Below are 14,415 nucleotides of genomic sequence, written 5' to 3'. Positions count from 1 at the left end.
ATTTCCTAGAAAAGGCCGATAAATTTAGCGAGACCCTCGAGGATATGAAAAAGGACCAACTAGAAATTAAACATACACTGACTAAAATAAAAAATATTATACAGAGATCCAACAGCAGACTAGAGGAACGCAAGAATCAAGTCAAAGAGTTGAAATACAAAGAAGCGAAAAACACTCAACCGGGAAAGCAAAAAGAAAAAAGAATCCAAAAAGTTGAAGATAGTGTAAGAAGCCTCTGGGACAATTTCAAGCGTACCAATATCAGAATTATGGGGGTGCCAGAAGAAGAGAGAGAGCAAGATACTGAAAACCTATTTGAAGAAGTAATGACTGAAAACTTCCCCCACCTGGTGAAAGATATAGACTTACGAGTCCAGGAAATGCACAGAACCCCAAACAAAAGGAATCCAAAGAGGACCACACCAAGACACATCATAATTAAAATGCCAAGGGCAAAAGACAAAGAGAGAATATTAAAAGCAGCAAGAGAAAAACAGTTAATTACCTACAAGGGAGCACCCATACAATTGTCAGCTGATTTCTCAACAGAAACTATGCAGGCCACATGGGAGTGGCAAGAAATATTCGAAGTGATGAATAGCAAGAACCTACAACTAAGATTACTCTACCCAGCAAAGTTATCATTCAGAATTGAAGGGCAGATAAAGAGCTTCACAGATAAGAAAAAGCTAAAGGAGTTCACCACCAAACCAGTATTATATGAAATGCTGAGAGGTATTCTTTAAGAAGAGGAAGAAGAAGAAAAAAGTAAAGATAAAAAATTATGAACAACAAATACATATCTATCAACAAGTGAATCTAAAAATCAAGTGAATTAAAAATCTGAGGGACAGAATAAACTGGTGAATATAATAGAATCAGGGGCATAGAATAGGAGTGGATTGATAATTCTCAGGGGGAAAGGGGTGTGGGGGGTACGGGAAGAGACTGGACAAAAATCGTACACCTATGGATGAGGACAGTGGAGGGGAGGTAAGGGTAGAGGGTGGGGTGGGAACCAGGTGGAGGGGAGCCGTGAGGGGGAAAAGGAAAAACAATTGTAATAATCTGAACAATAAAGATTTATTAAATTAAAAAAATAAAAAAATAAAATTGTGATAAAATATACCTACAATATATTTGCCATCTTAAAAAAATATATATATGAAATGTCCAGAAAAAGGCAAATCTACAAGAGACAGAAGGTAGATTAGCAGTGAACTGGGTCTTGAGGTGGGAACGAGAATAACTGTAAATGGCTATTTACTGGGATGGTGAAAATGTTCTAAGACTAGATTGTGGTGATGGTTGCACAACTTGGTAAATTTACTAAAAATTATTATACACTAAAAGTGGTTAAATAAATAAATAAATAAATAACTGCAGTAAAGAGTAGTTTTTTAAAAAGGACTGAAAGCTCCTCAGAAAATGTTAAAATATATGTTGAATATAACATGTTTTTAAACAACTGTGTTCCTTATGTATAGGCATAAGGAACGTAAGTTCTGGCCCTATTAAATAATCATTATATAACTACTGAAAAAAATTCTAAATCCTATTTCTGTATACTGCCGAAAAAGACTGTACTGGCTTTCTTTATATATACTGATTTCAGAGAGGAAGGGAGAGGAAGAGAGAGATAGAAACATCAATGATGAGAGAAAAATCATCGATTGGCTGCCTCCAGGGGATTGAGCCAGGAACCTGGGATATACGCTGACCAAGAATCAAACTGTAGCCTCCTGGTGCATACATAGGTCGCTGCTCAACCACTGAGCCACCCTGAGTGAGCACAACACAGGGGTTTACTGCCTTTCTTAAAACACATTTGTGTTTATATTCCCAAACTCTCAAATTAAGAGGAGAAAAGGAAAGGCTTGCCCAGTATCTTCACAGAGGCACTTTTAGTCCTGGACTCTGCCAAGCTGTAATGTGGTTATCATCTTCTCTGTATTACTTGGTTACAACTTTAATATATTCTCTCTGAGGAACACATTTAAACAAGTGTGAGGAATCAATCTTTAGTTGTAAAATTTAAAAAATTTTTAAGTTTGAAATATAGCAAGACATCAATTTTGTGTCTTGGAAGTTCCACAAAAATGTTGCACAGTTAAGTCCAATTTCTCTACTTTTATGTTTCTTACTGATAATATAAAGGGGATGGGCTAAGGATGTCTAAAATATCTTCTGGCACTGAGGTGGCATGAGCCTAATTTTGTCACAGAAAGCCAGATCGGGAGACAAAAAAATCCGTTAAGTTTTCTTTCCAATCTCAAAAGAATAAAGCATTTATGCCTAATTATTAGCCACAAATAGGTTAAAATGTGCCTAATTTAATAAGCATGAAGTGACAACGAAAACATTTTTTTTTTTGCAGAATCTATAGAATCAGTCTTGTAATTTTAAGTCATATTGACCACTAATTTAAGATGGCAAGTTTTAATTTCTCAACAGAACTAAATTATAAACATTAAAGCCTAATTTAGGAATTTGCTAATGTGTCTTTCCTTCTGGCAACAGCCAAAATTCTATTTTAGATAATAGGTGTGTACATTAAAACACAATGAAAGAGGCAGCATTATTTTAAACCTTTTGTTTAGCATCTGTTACAGTTTAAATATTAACGACAACCAAAACAGAAAGTCACATATTTCTTCCTTATGTTTGATACTGAGAATTATTTTATTTTCTCAAAAAACATGTTTCTCTTTTTGTGCCACCCCCCCCCCACCAAGCCATAGAGTAATATACAATTCAGCAGTATCAGTGATGTGAAGAAGTGTCCATAGTAACTGGTGAGCAGCAAATACATATTAACAAAGGATACTATTAACTTAGTATGGAATGAAATGGGTCTACTAGAGCAGCAGCAGCAACTTCCTCTGCCTCAAAATTCACCTACCAATCTATATGCTTTGGCTAATACAAACAATGAAAAATATCAAGATAATGTTAATAACATAGGAAACTGGGTAGGGGGCACATGGGAACGCTATGTACTATTTTCTTGATTTTTCTGTAATCTAAAAACAATTATAAAATAAAAAGGTTTTTAAAAATCCAGGATGGAATGGAAAGGTAAAGACGGTTTTCACGAGGAGGAAATGTTAATGACAAAATGCTTGGGTCCCAACTAGATCTACCACATGTTATCTATTTCAAAAATCAATTAAACTTCACCTCACTAAAGATTCAACACCAGTGTGCCATTAGGAAAGATTTTTTAAAACAGCTATATCAAATAGCCTACTCATTTTCATACATTCAATAAAATATTACCAAATGCCTCTCTAAGAAACTAGCTAGCCCATGTGGATATAAAGTCCCTGCATTTAAGAAGCTACACCTACCATGATTACCCAAATAAACAGAAAATTACAATTCACTATAAGTGTCATGATGGCAGTGCATATAAGGTAACATGAGCAGAGAGAGGAAGGGCATCCAATTCTGAATGGAGTTCAAGGAAAGTGCCCAAGAAGTAGGCTTTTAAAAAGTGTTACCACATATATTACATAAGATGCTGATTATGAATAAATTTTTAAAATTTTTAATTAAAAAATTACATAGTTTCTATAAATACATAATGAAAAGAAAACCTATAGAATTGCATATGGTTTAAAAGCATATAATAATACCTTTTTAAAATTAATCTTATTGTAATCATTATCTTAATCCTACAATGGGTTTCTTTCCCTAACTTTTTTCACATGTAATTAAAAAAAAAAAAAAAAAGAATAGCCCAGAAAATTCAGCTAATCAATCTGTCCTTTTCTCTGCCTATACTAGTTTACTTATGTGTTCTATAATCTGTTTCCTCTCAAACAATTTTTAGATGTTGGTTTAATTACCTACTATTTGAGCTTACTGTTAATGAAAGCCCCTAGAAAAGCGGGCAAGCCAAGTCATTTTCTGGTGTGAGGCACAGAAATCAGCAAATTACTTAATGCCTGGCCTTCAGTAATAAATTACCCTTTTAAATCTGGTCTTTTAAGTGCAGTGTCCATTCTTTTTATAGAGTATGAGGTGGCAGAGTAATCAGAGGGAGGAAGATACTGCTTATCAGTATCTCTTAAAAGAGACCTTTACAATACAGGTAACTTTGTGTTTATAATAAATTAAGAGTAATTTGTAAGTAACTTCAGAATATTTATACTACAAGCCCTATCTTAGATAAGAACATTACATGTTAAATAAAAATTTCCAATTCATTAAAACCGTGAGCTGCAGCAGAGCATCTAACATCGTGTCTGGTAGAGAGTTGATGGTCAATAAATATACTTGGAGTAAAACAACACACATTAATTCTGGTGTTCATCATCTTTATCAAAATCATACAATGTAATTATTTTCTAATTCTGTACCCGTAAGGTCATATTGATAACACATTGAATATAGCCACTTAGGCATTATCAATTCAAGCCACAGAGCACAAAAGTTCGGTATCTATTATTTTTAGTGTGTTCTTTTAAGTTATTCTTTTGAGAAAATTATTTGCGTTCCTCTAGCTGTAACACGAATATCTCAGTAGAAATTTAGTTGTTCTCAAGATATTCTCAGTGATTCAGCAACGTCTTCACCAGGTTGAATAAAGAGGAAACACTGAAAACTTAGCATTAGAAAAAAAGAGGACAGCAAGAACAGAGGTTAGATAAAGTGGCCACTGAATAGTTACTACAGATTACAGAGGCATGACTGAACTGAGAAAAACAGCCATGTTAAATCAAAGATGTACTTTGAGTTCTCCTCCACACTCTACTTATTGCTTAACGTTGCTCTGGAGGTACATTTCCTAGTACTTTATAATGTTTAAAATAGGCATTAAATAAGAAAGAGATCACAGGATTTTTATACTTACTGGTAAATGTTCAAGTAATGAAGTTACACTCTCAGACACATATATTATGCTTCCATCTGTCATGATTGCTAAAAAAAACCCATCAAGAGCCTGAAATTAAACATAATAGTTAGTAAAATGAAAAGAAAAAAGTGTTTTCTAGCACAAAAATAAAAATCTAACTTACTAAATGACGAAAGACATAAGGTGGAAATTTCCAGAGCACTATCAAAATGCTAGCTTTCCCCCTTCACAATACTGTAGTATAGTATATATCTTTGTGCATTTTTAAAATGCTTTTGGAGAAAAAAAATCACTCTTTAGCTATTGGACAGTTGATTTCTAAACTATAGACTCAATGTTCTACCTTTATCATTCATATATTGTATACAGATGGCCTTATTTGAAGATGCTAATATCTCTGAAGCACTCACACCATTAATAATGTCTTTGGCACACAAAAGAATACATTATCACTTTTTGTATATTACAACCGAGAGGTGTATGAACTGTAGGGAGATACATGAGGAATTAAGTGAAAGGGAAATAAATCTGAAAAAGTAGGCTAAGAACAGATCATGAAAGGCCATGAATTGCCACGTTAAAACGTAAGGACTTAGGTCTTATGTTCAAGAGTAGTCTGGAAGTAGTGTGTAAATAGATTTAGAGGGGGAAAATAATAAAGATAGGAAAATCTCAATGACTTTAGAATAGTCAGTGAAGTTGATAAGCATCTTAATGAAATTAAGTGCGGTAAGAATAGAGAAGAACTTAGACATCGAGAAATGTGAAGTTAAGAGTTCAGCAGAGAAGCCATGCAGGGATACAATACTTAATAATAAAGCGATCCTATATTTTACATATTATAAAGTATTTTCATTTGAGAATCTTAGGTACAGAAGTGACTGCTGAAGATATGAGATCTGCAGATCTGCATTCCAAACAAATCCTTGGGGAATTATCTACATGTGGGGATTCGAAGGACAAGTACCAGAGAAAATGACAGACAGAATACAACTGTCGACGAGGAAATCAATAGAAGAGAATGTGGCAAGGTGAGAAGGAAGAGGGATGGTTCAGTGTAAAATGAGATCAAACAGGATACAAAATGAGAAATAAATTTGGTGACTTTAAAAAGAAATGCCAATAGGAAGATCAGTTAGACTACAATGAATTTAGAGATGAGTGGATGGATGATCAGAGGCACTTATAAACCACTCTACCAAGAACTTTAAAATGAAGAAAAGACAGACGAAAGTTTTAAGGGAAGCAAGTATCAAGGGAAGGCAATTTTTTAAAAAGTAACAAGTATATTTGCAGGCTGAGGGAAAGGAAAATCCAGTGGAAAAGATGTTGAAGATATACAGCAGAAAAGATACAAAGAGGAGTTCCTCTTCTATTAAGAGTTATTACACTAAATTTGGATTTCTTATTTAATCATAGGGATCTCTCAAAGGATAGCAATCTCTGTTAAGAGCCATACATATCTTCTACAGCACTGTATCTGAAGGACCTAGCATATGTATAGCACACAGCAGGTAAGAAATATTAGTATTTAATTTCTGGAGCGGGGAGTTAGAGCAACCTCCCTCCATTTCTAAGTAACTGTTGAAGTATACATTGAATGCATGAAAAAAGGCATCCCACCACCCCTTCTATTGGGGGAGAGATTTGGATATTAAAAAGAACTTATTTTGAGTAGATGACTACCTTCTAAAATGGCTAAAAGAAACCCATTCTTAGCTAATGTAGAAGGGCTAAAATCCTTCTAATTTTTGCCATTTCATAAAATTATTTTTACAAAAACTCCTTAGTATAATGCCAGTATTATTATTTCATAAAGAAAAGGTCAAAATGATGTTATTAAGAACCAGCTTTTCTCATATGAAGCTATAATATATCATCTTTGAAAGCAAATTCATATTTACTATGATGATCTGTATTTGCTATTAGGATACTTGTTACGAATCAGGGTGCAATTCTATTGTGTAAAAGGGAAATGAACTGAAATCAGAACTCTTCATGACTTTATCACTCTCCAAGGACCATAGGCTGTCCTTTCATTTTTCAAAGCAGGCAAAGGTTAAGCAAAGAAAAGCCTCCACTAGCCTCTTGCCAAATTCTTAATACAAGTAAAGACCAGGGCCCAGACTTCTTTTGAGTGATGGATGTAATTTCCCAAGCAGGTAGGTGTGTACACCAAAAGCTAAAGGGGCCTTGAAGATGAAGATCAGAGAGATATGGACATCCTCCTCCCAAGAGTGAAGACTGTGAAACTTATCCCTCTTCCACACTGTATGATATAAGGGGAAGGCTCATTAGTTAAAACTCCTTGTCTTCCTATTTGATACCTAATTGAGCCACAATAAAAGGACTATGTAAACCTTGTTAGTGTTTAATCCGGGGAAGACTGGAATGGAAGTTCTAGGGAAGGGACTAGCACTAGAACCTCCTTGTGGATTTGTATCTAAAGTGAAGTTGATAGGGCACTCACTAGCTCTTCCCTTGTAGACTACCAGAGAGAGCTGTCGGCTTCCAAGGGAAAGAACAACACACTAAGAGGTAACTTCACCTAAAGATGACTTTGCATAGAGGTCAGCCTAAATTGCCCCGATTTCCTTGACTATTCTCTACCTTAAGGTTGCAAGGAATATTCCTCACAACAGAGTAAAGAGACGAATGGCAATGGAGGAATGCAGAGAGAAACAGCCAACACATAGGTTATACGTTAATTTTAATGTCTCAGTCCTATTTCTTCCATTAATTAGCTATCTGACCTTGGACAAGCTACAACTTCTCTGGACCTCATCCACAAAATGAAATTGAGGTGAATGATTGAATCGCTCCCACTAGCAGTTCATAACCTACATCTGAAATTCTGCTGAAAATGGTATCTGGACTATCTGCAATCTGATCAAAGTGACTAGCCAGTAGTAAAACATCTAGGTTAGGTAGACCCAGGTTGCAATACACACACATATTTATAGTATATTAATGTTAGAATACATATTTACTTGACAGTTGTAAATACTAAAATAAAAAAGATTTTGACATATTAAAAATAGTAAATATAACATTTTTCAGGAATGTAATCCTAAAAACTGTGAGGATAATCATGAGAAAACTAATTTATATATGATTGTTTTCTGTTGTATAAAACATTATAATCTCTGGAATATTTGATTTTTTTTAATACTAAGTATATACTAAATGTGTCCGGACATTAATAAAGATCTGTCCATTGTGAAGAAAAATTTGAAGACAAAGCTTTTGTGTTTAGCTTATTAGAGAACAGGTAGTTTATTTTCATTAAGATACATGAGTGTAGATATTACACAACTTTTTTTGATGTTGTTGTTAATCTTCACCCAACGTTATTTTTCCATTGATTTTTAGGAAGAGTGGAAGAGAAAGGGAAAGACAGAGAGAAACATCGATGTGAGAGAAACACATTGATTGGTTGCCTCCTGCATGTGACCTGACCAGGGCCCAGGCCAGGTGAGAAGCCTGCAACCAAGGTATGTGCCCTTGACTAGAATCAAACCCGGGACACTTTGGTCCACAGGTTAGATCCTCTATCGACTGAGCCAAACAGGATAGGGCTTAAAATTAACTTCATTACTTTTAAGAAATTTTTCATACCAATGAAGCAAGGTAAATAGTTAATGATTACCACATATTTTATTAAAAACTAGAGGACTGGTGCACATATTCGGGCACTGGTGGGGGCGTGGCCTGCGGGGATGGGCCCGCTGTGGGAGTGCCGCTCATCCCGGTCAGCTGAGCAGCGGTGGACCTGCCCTCTGAGCAGCTGCTCCCGCTGTGGGAGCGCCACTCATCCCAGTCAGCAGAGCGGGAGCACACTGACCACCAGGGGCAGCTCCTGCATTGAGTGTCTTCCCCCTGGTGGTCAGTGCACGTCATAGCGACTGGTCGACTGGTTCTGCCGTTTGGTCGCTTGGCTTTTATTATATAGGATTGCACTGAGAATATAATTATAAAATTAAAATTAGATTTTGCTGCCTGTGGATTCCTCTAAGATCTTATGATACAGCTCCTAAGGCAATGGAAACTAAAGAGAAAATAAACAAATGGGACTACATCAAAATAAAAAGCTTGTGCACAGCAAAAGAAACCATCAACAAAACAACGAAAAAGCTCACTGCATGGGAGAACATATTTGCCAATGTTATCTCCAATAATGGTTTAATCTCCAACATCTACCGAGAACTCATACAACTTAACAAAAGGAAGATAAACAACCCAATCAAAAAATGGGCAACAGACCTAAATAGATACTTTTCGAAAGAAGACAGAAGGAAGGCCAAGAGACACATGAAAACATGCACAAAGTCACTAATCATCCAAGAGATGAAAATCAAATCGACAATGAGGTACCATCTCACACCTGTCAGAATGGCTATCATCAACAAATCAACAAATGACAAGTGCTGGCGAGGATGCGGAAAAAAAGAAACCCTCGTGCACTGCTGGTGGGAATGCAGACTGGTGCAGCCACTGTGGAGAACAGTACGGAGTTTCCTCAGAAACCTAAAAATGAAACTCCCATTTGACCCGGTGATCCCACTTTTAGGAATATATCCCAAGAAACTAGAAACACCAATCAGAAAGGATATATGCACTCCTATGTTTATAGCAGCACAATTTACAATAGCTAAGATTTGGAAACAGCCTAAGCAGATGAGTGGATTAGAAAACTGTGGTACATCCAATGGAATACTATGCTGCTGTAAAAAGGAAGGAACTCCTACCATTTGCAACAGGGTGGATGGAACTGAAGAGCATTATGCAAAGTGAAATAAGTCAGTTGGAGAAAGATAAGTATCACATGATCTCTCTCTCTCATTTGTGGAATATAATGAACAACATAAACTAATGAACAAAAACAGACCCAGAGACAGAGAAGCATCGATCAGATGTTCAAACCTCAGAGGGAAGGTAGGGAAGGGTGGGGGTAAGGGAGATAGATCAACCAAAGGACTTGTATGCATGCATATAAGCATAACCAATGGACACAGACACAAGGGGGTGAGGGCATGAGCAGAGGTGTGGGGAGGCAATAGGGGGATAAGGACACATATGTAATACCTTAATCAATAAAGAAAATTAAAAAAATTTAATTAAAATTAAATTAAATGTGTTATTTATTTCCTTTCTCTGTTGTAGATGTTAGGTGTGTGCACCCTTTCATAAACATAATATTTATTACCTAAAGAGATAATCTTAGACAACATCAAACTACTTTTTAGAAAAAATATTTAACAAAATCAAAAACTATTTTCTGGTTTATAACTCAAGTGTCTACTAATTTAAAGAGCTAGCTGCTGGTTACTAAGCTGCAAGTTCGGCGCCATGGTTAGCTTCCACTGAAAGACGTTTCACAGGGGCTGAGGCCATGGGAGCAGAGGCCAGTCTACCTGCAAAAAATCCCAGCTGAGCTACTTACTTTTGGGCAAGTTTCATAATCTCTTTGTTCCTCAATTGCCTCATATGGCAGTAAGAAAGGGATACTAATAGTGTCTACTTCGTAAGAGTATTGTGAGGATTCACCAAGTTAATATGTGAAAAGTGATGAGTTTTATCCTAGATTTTTAAGTGAAGGTTTAAATATATACAATATATTTATATTCCAACAAATTTCCATGTTAACATTTCTATTGAATATACAAAGATTTAATCTAGCAATTAACTGTTCCTCATTAACTTGCAAATACTTTATGTTGCTTAGATTTTAGTCACTATACAAAGACACGATATATAGCCATTATATAAACAGGGTGGGGCAAAAGTAGGTTTATAGTTATTCATATAAAGAATACAATAATTAATAAATGACAATTGTAAACCTACTTTTGCACCTCCCTGTACATACCCGACACAGCTAAACACTTAAAGTGTAAAAGAATAAATCAAAACCAGCAGGATAAGAGATGTAATTATTTAACAACGCCTACATCCCCATCTCAATCACTTTCCTCTAATCTTTCTATGTTATTTTCTGTCATTTATCTACTTTTCTTGTCCTTTACTGCCAACCTATACTGCCTCTGTTTCCTACTTATGGTAAGTTTTCAAAGAACTCTGTGTACTTTGTGTCCATAGATGATACCTGTATTATTCTACACACATAAAAAGTTTCAACTTGAATTAAGAAGAGTTGCCTTTCAATGTACATTTCATTTGTTTTACATTTCAAAATACTCATGTATCATCATTTTATGTTATTTTGGGGTAGATTTTGTTTAAAAAAACTACTGTCAAGTAGGATACATTTCATAATATTTAATATGTGATAAATAAAATATATTATTCTTCATTTGAATGTTGCTAGTGTCATCTCAGGTAGAGAATTTGGTAGCTATAGTTTTCTGACTTTTATTAATCCACTCAAAAATTCATTTAATACTGACAATATAAAAATTTTGTCATTCCTTTACCAGATAGTACTATTTGCTTACATTACTTGCATTGATTAATTTTAATTGAAGATAACAGTTTATTGATTTACACTGAATTAAGTATTTTCAACATTAAATATTGTTAAAATTATACTAAAATTAGTCACTCCTATGATTTGTTTGTTTTGGTTTTTTTTTGAGAAAAATAAAACTTTACAAAAATTAAATCTGGACATACCTCTAACATTAATTGTGTAAACTCTTCATTACTAAGGAATGTAGGTTTCCAGTCCTGTCGAATTTCACTAGCATCTGATTGTGCAGTGATTTCTGTAAACAGATTATTTGACACATTAGTGGCATACTCTTACTACAGGGTGGGCGACTGGGGCAGTACAAAGTCCTACGATTGCCTTCTCTTTTCCCACTCTAATTAAAGATGAGAACCTTAGACAATAACATTTATTGGTCTAGGTAGGTATCAGGAGGTCAAAGTTTTGGTATGATGAAATATTTGAGCTACTATAGCAAATTATCTCCTTAGGATTTGGTCTTTGGACTCTTGGAAATACCAGTCTCTTTGGATTTTCTCTGGGGACCTGTGATAGCCTGTGTTGCTTCCTGCTTGACACAATGACCCAACAAATTCAGAATACGCAGATAGATCAAGCATTAGGAAGATGTTCTTTATCCTCTTCCCTTCCTTGCCATTCAAGTGGTAGAACCTAGAGCAGATATAAGGACATGAGCCTGTAGGAAAACAGCCCAGGAGGTCAGTAAGCCTGCTTTTAACAAAGAGGACTTTCAGCCTTTCTACTGCCAAGTATAAAGATTGCTCCAAATCTGAGGTGCTCTATTCTTAATTAATCAATGAGATTAAAATTTGGGGCAAAAAACTTTATAGTAGTAACCCCACAGTAATTTTGCTTAGTGTCCCCTGGCATGTTTTCTTAGAGGTAGGGAGCTGGTAAAAAAATTTTGAGATTCTTGGATTGGGACAATATTTTATTTTGCAATATACTACTTGCTAATGGATTTAGTTATGAGAAATCTATTCATAAATGATAAAATATGAACTATTTAGCTAACAAATGTTTTTCCATTTTTAAATGCAGACATAGTTTTAAAAACCAGGCAAATAAAAATCTGTCACAAATTTTACTCTTTAAAATATATTCTACTTTGAATTGAAAAGTATGGACTAAGTTGTTTAGATTTTTCTATGACCAGATATATACGCTGTTCCAAAATATTAATACATACAGTTTGAATAGTTACAAATGCAGTGCTTATTAAAATACATTTCGTTTTCAAAATAGAGCTATCAGCTGTTACAAGTGTATATACATTTTTTTGGGACACCTTGTGTAAATATATTAAATTGTCACCAAAAATCTGCTATATTAAAAATGCCTGCACTAGAAGATGAAGAGTAACTAAAAAGTCTAGCTACTAATTCTATGGAATATAATCATACTTTTTCAAATCCACATCGATTATAAACATTGCAAAAAAAATAAAAAGAGTTAAACGCACAAGCAAATCCCACAAGTTTAGTTAAGCACAACTTATTTTAGGCTAATAATTAAATGAGAACTCTTCCAATTTCAGGTAAATTTTATTTTTTGTGAGAATCTTATACCCAATTTTGAAAAAACAAAACAAAAACCTGATATACTTAATGTCAAAACTAATCCTCTATTGTCAGAGGAAAATGCGTATTATTTCATTTCATTCAACAATCATTCACTGAACTACAATGCCTGAGGGGCTCAGTGTTCTATTTAATAAGGGACACTGAGGTAGTGAGAATACTATTTTTAAAGGCAAAATATAATGACAAAAGTGGTAATAAAAATGAAGACAATTTTGACACATTTACAGAAGAATCAAGAGAATTTGGCAACTGTAATACAGTACTATGGAAGCTAAAAAAAAAAAAATGCAAGTCTTTTCAGGTTTGCGTCCTGGGGGAGTGAAAGGATGGTGGTATAAAAATAGAAAAAGAAAAGTTGAGAAAAAGAGGTGATTGGACAAAATAAAAATGAATTGTTTTAGATGCGCTGAGTTTGAGGGCATGCAAAAGAAAGATCCAGAAGTTATCTGGAAATAAAAGACTGAAAAGTTAGCATCTAAAATACAGACTTAGTAGTTTAATAGAGAGACAATAGCTGAAGCTATGGAATGAGATAACCAAGGGAAAGAGTGTAGAGAAAGCAAGAACACAAAAGATAAGACCCTCAGAAATGTCACATTTAAAGAGCAGAAAAAGAAAGAGAACGAAGAAGTCAGGGTTAGTCAGGAAGAGGGAGGTGAATGAAGAAGTGCAGTATAACACAGGCCAAGGGAAAAGCCAGTGGAGAATGGATTAAAATTTCCAGTACTTCAGACATGCAGAAGAGAATGAGGTTTAAGAAAAAGCTATTGCTTTATTGGTGGCAGGGGAGATGGGGGTTAATGGCATTAGTGAAATTAACAAAAATAATTTCAGATTGGTGGAGCATAAAGCAGGCTACTAATGCATTACTGAGTGAGCCAGGGAGAAGTAAAAAGAGGCACTAATTACAAATTCTCCTTCTGAGTTTTGCAGTTTAATTTACATCTGAAAAAGGAAATGTCCTTTTACAACTTTTTCACGTATTATCTCTGTTACTAATATACTTAATATTCTTTAAATTTTCTTTTCATGATTTATGTAGTCAAAATGATTTTAATTAAGAAATAATCACTTTAATTTAAACATAATGTTTATTTCTTAGATATACACTGAAACAATCTTTTAAAATGATATAAAAGGCCCTTACAACCTGGCTCTTGCCTTTCTTTCAAATATGCCCATAATTTTCAAACTCAAACTATGCTCCAGTTACACTGAACTCGCCCTGCTTCTCTGCTTTTGCACATGCTATTTCTTAATCTAAAAGGAACATTCAGTTGAAAAGGATCAACTATTTTTAAGTCTTCCCTGACACATTCTTTCCTGTGTTTTCCTAACAAGTTTACAAGCACTCGACCTGTTATAATTATATGCACTGAAATTAGCTGTTTAGATGTTTGCCTCTCTTGGCTTGAGTTACTTGAGGGCCAGGACTGTTACCCTGTACTATGAAAATGTAGGATATACTGGGCACTAAATAAATGTTTGTTGAATGAAAGAAA

The 14,415-nt window shown here is 34.8% G+C and overlaps 1 protein-coding gene across 6 annotated transcripts in view; it reads right to left on the bottom strand.

Annotated features, from left to right (window-relative positions):
• The window catches only part of CLOCK (clock circadian regulator), a 156,819-nt gene that overhangs the window by 65,034 nt on the left and 77,370 nt on the right, over positions 1–14,415 (bottom strand). For all 6 annotated transcript variants that reach the window (XM_080640203.1, XM_080640204.1, XM_080640200.1 and 3 more), the window contains 2 exons: positions 11,495–11,586; positions 4,859–4,948 (listed from right to left, as the gene is read on the bottom strand). In XM_080640203.1, coding sequence (XP_080496329.1) covers positions 4,859–4,948; positions 11,495–11,586 — 182 coding nt within the window. The remainder of the gene's footprint in view (positions 1–4,858; positions 4,949–11,494; positions 11,587–14,415) is intronic.

The sequence above is a fragment of the Plecotus auritus genome (assembly GCF_963455305.1).
Source record: "Plecotus auritus genome assembly, chromosome: 1".
NCBI lineage: Eukaryota > Metazoa > Chordata > Mammalia > Chiroptera > Vespertilionidae > Plecotus > Plecotus auritus.
This window is presented reverse-complemented; position numbering and strand designations above follow the sequence as displayed.